We start from the raw sequence: 6,175 nt of genomic DNA, 5'->3' as shown, positions 1-6,175 counted from the left end.
GAAAGTGAAGACCCCGCCCCACCTCCCCCCTTCCCGTGTCCCCTGAATTCTCTGTCGAGGGGATGGCCGAATATGAGTGCACTGTGACTCGTGTGCACTGTCCCCCTAGATCAGAGAGGGGTCATAATTCACCGGGCAGAGGCCCCTCAGTAGGCCTTGGCCCCAGAACCTGGTTATTCGTCCACTCTGCCCCAAGGTGCTGTCCGATACCCCCGTGCTAGTGGCAACTGGGAAGCGTGTTCAGTGAGAAGCTAAGTTATACCCTTGGAGATATTTGGACTAAACTCCACTCAAGGCCAGCTCTCTGTGCAGAGTCCCAGCCCCCGCCTCGGATTCCTGCCTGAGCCTGGACCAGAGGAGCAGTAGGGCCCCTCTGGCCCGGGCCCTACAACTCAGGAGAAGCCACTTCCGGCCGCTGGGCTCCAAGGGACCAGCAGCTCCGGAAGGTGGTTCCTGGAAACATGGTCCTTAGGTCCTAATCGGCTCCGGCTGGAGGCTGGGGAGAGGGGAGCCCCAAAGATTTCCGCTCCAGACGCCGAGGGTGGGAGGGAAGGTCACAGCCCAACAGGAGGAGGTGTTAAGCAGGAAGGAAAAGGGGAGCTTGGAGGAGGAGCTCTTGACGGGTGCCCCGGTCCCTGGCCTCGCCCGGCAGCCCCACGTTCTGGGCCCTGCAGTCAGGGCCCGAAGCCTGAGCCCGCAGGCTGCCGCCTCCGCCACCTGCAGCCGCACCAGCAGCTTTTGCATGGATGCAGATACTGAGCACACACATGGACACACGCAGGGGCTGGGTGGGGCTACCAGCCACCACAGTCCCCAGGTCTGGGGCGGTGAGCTGCCTCCTCCACTGACAAAAAGAAGCTTGTCGAAGGCCCCATCAGACCCCCCAAAAAGAAGACCCTCAACACTGTGGACTAGGGCCCCTTGACCCAGACGGGCAGGTCTCGGGCCGGAGCAGGAATAGAGGGTGGCCGCCGGCCCCACTTGCCTCGTCTACAGGCGTCTGGTCCAAGCCCAGTCTAGCCCTTCACAAGTGCCTTCTCCAGCAGCAGGGACAGAGTGGACTACAGCCCCAGCCCTGACCATGTCCACCAAAACACAAGACACAACAGGGAGGCCACCGACAGCAAGACATGGACAGGAGCAGAGGGGATACGCAGCTTGACTAAATTCCAGTGGTGAAAAATATATAGATTTTATGTTGTCAAATATAGTCATACATTTATTTTCTCAGCAAAGCTTTGACTGTTTCTAAGGAGATGCTATGCAGCTCCGTGAGTACATAGCACAGGAGGCTGGGTCCGCGGCCAGTCCCCGCTTGGCTTTGGATTGGGCTGGTCCACTGCCACTCCATGTCACGACCTTAGTTCTGTGGGGCAGCCCAGCCAGGCCCCAGGAGTTCGGGTTTGGTTCAGCTGGGGCACGGGGTGCTCCACAAAGGATGGCTGGTCGGAGGCCCCGACCGAGGTGTGGGGAGCTTTGGAGGCACAAAGCGCGTGGCAGAGGGGCTGTCGCCCCGATGGCTGGGCTGGCCTCCCACTCCCAGTGCATGCAGGTGTCGCCCCTCGAGTGGAGGGCACAGAGAGGAAGGGCAGAGCCCACGAGTCAGGCAGCAGCTGTGGGAGCAGTGGGAGTGGGCAAGCAACCTTGGCAGAGAACCAGTGGCCCCTAGGCCAGAGGCGTCACTAAGACACAGGGTCTTGCCCACCCCTTCAATGTGGGGCCGAACTCTGAAGAGTGGGTGCAATGACCAGATGGGTGTGAGCGCTGCAGGAGAAGAGGAATGGGTTTACTTTGTAAAATAACAATGGAAATAAAATGTCAGCAGCTTTGCTGGGGGTCCCAGATGCCGTCCTGGGGAAGGAGGGGGACAGTGAGCCTTCCCAAGCCCACTGGGCTCGGGCTGGGAGCAGGAGGCTGCAGGGCTCCCGCCAGCCCCACCCCAGCCTGGGAAACATCCCAGGGCATCCCGCTTTGGCCTGGACAAACATCATGGCTTCAATACCCCATCTTGCCATTCATCCTCTCAGAAGTCCCCCCAGAGGCAGAGAGGCCTAAGATTTGGGATCCCTCACCCTGGAAAGCAAGCAGCCACCTCACAGGAGATCCTGGGATGCGTGAGAACCAGGCTCCCAAGTGAACATAGTGCAAAGCAGAAGTGGGTCCTGGGGCCCCCAGAGTAGCTTGCGGGGAGCTCTCCAGGGGCAGTCATGGCCTCTGGCTTTTCAAACCAGCTTAGGATCGCTGAGTCCGGCCCTGCCTCGCAGAGGCAAGGCCTCATCTCAGACGGCTGGAGGAGCGCCACCCCCCCATCTGCCAGCCCCCGCCTCCTCTTCTCGTGCTGGCAGAGTATGCAGGTGGGAGCTGGGGCCCAGGCGAGCGCTCCTAGCCCAGCACCAAGCCCGTCTGGCTCAGCTCTCACAGGAGGAATTATCAGACACACCCAGAAGCGCCAAGAGGAAACCGGATCGTGGGGAAGGTCTGGGACAAGCAGACAAGACACGGAACCCACACTGCCCTGTGCCACCCCTTGCCCATCATCGTCTTTCCTCAGGTCCATGGCCTTGACTGTGCTTCTGAATCCCAGAGTGGGGAGCAGCCTGAGGAGGCTGGAGCTTCAAGCCCAGACCAAGTGGTTCCAGACCCTGTTCGGAGTCCGGGCCAGGTGCCCACACTTCGGGCTGCAGCTGCCTCCATCTGAGGAGATGGTACCTGCCCAGAAGCCTGGGCCGAGGGCAAGGGGTGGCTTGGGAGAGAGGGCCTGGAGTGAGCAGGGAACTGGACAGGACGTAGCGGGTGAGGGAGGCTCTGAAGGGCAACGCAGCCCAGCCTCCCCGGAACAACACACCAGAGACTTCCTGAGCAGGGGCTGCCCTGTGGGAAGGGCCAGGTGGACAGGGGCCGGGCTGGGGGACTCACCACCTTCTCTCTCTGCCAGTTGTCCAATCAGCGGCCTCCCCGCCCTTGGTCTCTCTTCCCTTGTCTCCTGTCGAAGTGCTGGGATGCCATCCCCCAACCCCTACTCCCAGCCCCCTGACACTGTTAACACCCCGGAAAAAACACTTCCAAACCCAAAACTAAATAAATAAGATGATGCCCCACGGGAATGTGTGCGAGGGAGGACGGCACCCCTACAATCAGCGGTCAGGCCGCCCGGGCCGCTGGCCGGGCGGGGCCTCCTCAGAGCTGGGAGGCGCCGGCCTCGCTCAGGCTCTGCTGGCCCAGCGAGCGGCAGCTGATCCTGCGGATGGAGTGCAAGGCCACAGTGCAGCAGCCCCGCAGCAGGGAGCTGATGTTGTAGATGGGCTGGCCCTGGCGCCGCTGGGTGCGGCAGAGCCAGGCCACCGTGGGCACGGCCGGCACCACCACGGCCAGCAGATCCACGATGTAGTGGCGGCTCCAGTAGCTCTTGGGCTCCTTCTCGGCTGCGGCTGCTTCCTCCTCCTCTTCCACGGGGCACGCCACGCTCACCGATGGGTTGGGGTTGGCACCAGGCCGGTGTGGGGTCGGCCCTTGGGTGATGGGCTCCGGGCCATCAAGCTCGTCACCCACCGTCACCACCACTGCTGAGTCGGGGTCTCTGGGCCCCAGGGGGTGGGGATCCAGCTCCAGGCACCTGTCCCCCGACTCGGGGACTGTGCCACAGACCTGGGCCTTGGTCACTTTCTCCAGGATGGTGTCCAGGTCAGGCTGGTACTGCACGAAGTCCGTCTGGATGGCACGCTCCTGCATGCAGCTGGCCTGCATGCCGGCCTCCATGCCACACAGCAGCTTCTCGTAGGTGTTGCTGGCGGGGAAGCGGGGGCCCAGGCCGAAGGAGCTGTGCAGTGAGGCCTCCTCAGGGCCACAGTCCACCCCTGATGACAGCAGGCTGCTGCCCTCCAGCGCGTCCGTCCGGCTCAGGGTGTCATCGGTTGCCACGAAGCCACTGTCAGCCCCGTCCTCGGCGGAGGTGCCGGCGTGGTCGCCAGGGGGCCGGTCGCCGCAGACGGCTGGGTCGCTCAGCTTGGTGTAGGTGGAGCTGCGGGTGAGGGAGCGCGCGGGGGAGCCGCCCGCCGACTCCCCGTCCTCCTTGGCCAGTCCGTTCTGGGCCACCTCCATGCTGTGCAGCAGCGTCTCCAGCTTCTTGTTCTGGATGTTGATGTCCACGAAGTACTTCTGCAGCCCCTTGTCCTTGTCGATCAGGCTGTTCTTGACGGTGTCGATAACCTGCTTGAGCTGCTTGATCTCCTTGCGGGCCTCCTTCAAGGCCAGCTGTGCTTCCACCCGGTGGCACTCCTCCTCGATCCAGTCCTCCTGCATGCGCGACAGCTGTGTCTTCAGGTCATCGATCTCTGTGTCCCTGCGGGCAGAGGAGACACCCACGCTCACTGCCTGGCCTGTCACCACCACCAAGGACAGGCAAGGGGGGGCTGTCACCACGGACAGAGGGCCTGTGCCGCTGCCGCTCAGAGCTAAAAACAGGAGGAAGGACTCAACGTCCTCCCTTTGTCTCTTTATTCCCGAGGGGAGCGGCGGGGCAGGGGGGCCCGGGAAGGAGAGGCCTCCTCAGGGTTGTGGGGAAGAGATGGCGACAAGAAACCCACCGCATTCCCACCACCGGGGCCGGGATACAGACGACTGTCCACACTGAAATCTATGACCTACAGAAGAGACTGGACAATAACAATTCTCAATTTACAAATGCTACTGCTATAAAAACCTAATACATCCATTTTAAAATCTTAACATAAAACAACAAAAACTAAACCTAAAATCTCTGCTCTATAGAAGGGAATATGGCCTCCTACTAAAGCCGGCTGTGGAAATTTTAAATGGAGGGGTATTTGTCCAGAGAGCCCCGGGGGAGAGGATGGATCACTTTGTTTTTATGAGAGAAATTACTGCCTTCAATGTTGGGGGGAAGCTGATAATTTCATATCTTCCCTCAAGTCGGGGGATGGGAAGAGGTGGATGAATCAGAGGAGAATGATGAAAACAGGGTGTCTCTGTTTCATCCATGCTACATGTTTGTTCTCTGTATCTATCGTAAATAGGAAAGGCTGAAAAGATGGATGGAAAAGACAGAGCTCCTCCTGAGAGGAGAGGTGAGTGCAGGCAGGGCAGACAGAAGACTTGTCCAGAAACCCTCAGGCTTTTTAAATCCCTGAGTCATAGATGAATCTGGGAGGGCACAGGGGAGGGAGGCAAGTTAGAAAAACAAGCCATCAAGGCCAGAGGTAAACTCAGGGCAAGACTGGACAGGACGGACTATAAGCAGGGAGAAAGGAGGAAAATCATTCAGGAGACTGAAGATGCTGCCCCGGGTGTCCCTCGTCCCGCACATTCTTAGTGACACGGCCCACACACAGCCACTCAGCCCAAACCCTGCGTTCCCATAAATACAATCCACAAATGGCATGACTGTCACTTTGGGGCTTATGAGCCAGGCAGAGTGACCATCCCAGATCAAGCACCCCGTACTTTTCAGTCAGATTGGAAATTCAGTTCAGGAAATGGGCCCAGGAACCTCATGCCACAATATGCTGAAGAGGCTGCAGTGGCCACAAAGGTCAGCCATGGCATCATCTGGAAGGGGATGGACTGTCCAACAGGACACAGCTGAGGGATGGCAGTGGGATGGCCCCAGGGACCAGAGTTGCTCAGAGCGGCAATAACAGACATGCCAACAGGTATGGGGGATACCTGTTCTTCACTTCTCCTGCCTCATGGTGGGGGCTCTCCTGCCTCTCTCCCTGCTCCTCACTGATGCCGAGCCCTGGGAGGAAGCATGAGTTTGGAACAAGGAGCTGGGCACGCCCAGCTCGGCTGCTCCCGCCCCATCTCCTTGGAGCCAGCAGGCCCCCAGGGAGCTATGGCTTCCAGCCCTGTCCAGGTCTCAGTGGGCTGCAGGACACGATATTTGAGCTGGGTCTTGAAGGATGTTTGTCAAGGCAGCAAGATGGGGGAAAGGGCATCTCAGGAAGTGGGGACCCAGCATACGAAGGCACAGAGTGTAGATGCATCTCTGAGGAGCAGGCAGGCTCCTCCCCTGTGGGGATGGCGGTATCAAAGGGAATGTCCAGAGAGTGTGTGCAGTGTGACCACACGGCCAGTAAAGACCTGCCACAGGTTCCTGCGAGAGTGACAGGCAGGCAGAGAGTGGCCAGGGACTTGAGGTGTGGGCGAATCCACGACA

At 59.9% G+C, this 6,175-nt stretch overlaps 1 protein-coding gene across 2 annotated transcripts in view; it reads right to left on the bottom strand.

Annotated features, from left to right (window-relative positions):
* Positions 1 to 3,033: 3,033 nt before the first annotated feature.
* Positions 3,034 to 6,175, bottom strand: part of SNPH (syntaphilin) — a 36,978-nt gene continuing 33,836 nt past the window's right edge. For both annotated transcript variants that reach the window (XM_087444892.1, XM_004433846.3), the window contains one exon: positions 3,034 to 4,339. In XM_087444892.1, the coding sequence (XP_087301018.1) occupies positions 3,178 to 4,339 (1,162 nt within the window). In that variant the 3' untranslated portion in view covers positions 3,034 to 3,177. The remainder of the gene's footprint in view (positions 4,340 to 6,175) is intronic.

Source organism: Ceratotherium simum, chromosome 21, assembly GCF_057802395.1.
Source record: "Ceratotherium simum simum isolate JZ-2026a chromosome 21, ASM5780239v1, whole genome shotgun sequence".
Taxonomy (NCBI): domain Eukaryota; kingdom Metazoa; phylum Chordata; class Mammalia; order Perissodactyla; family Rhinocerotidae; genus Ceratotherium; species Ceratotherium simum.
This window is presented reverse-complemented; position numbering and strand designations above follow the sequence as displayed.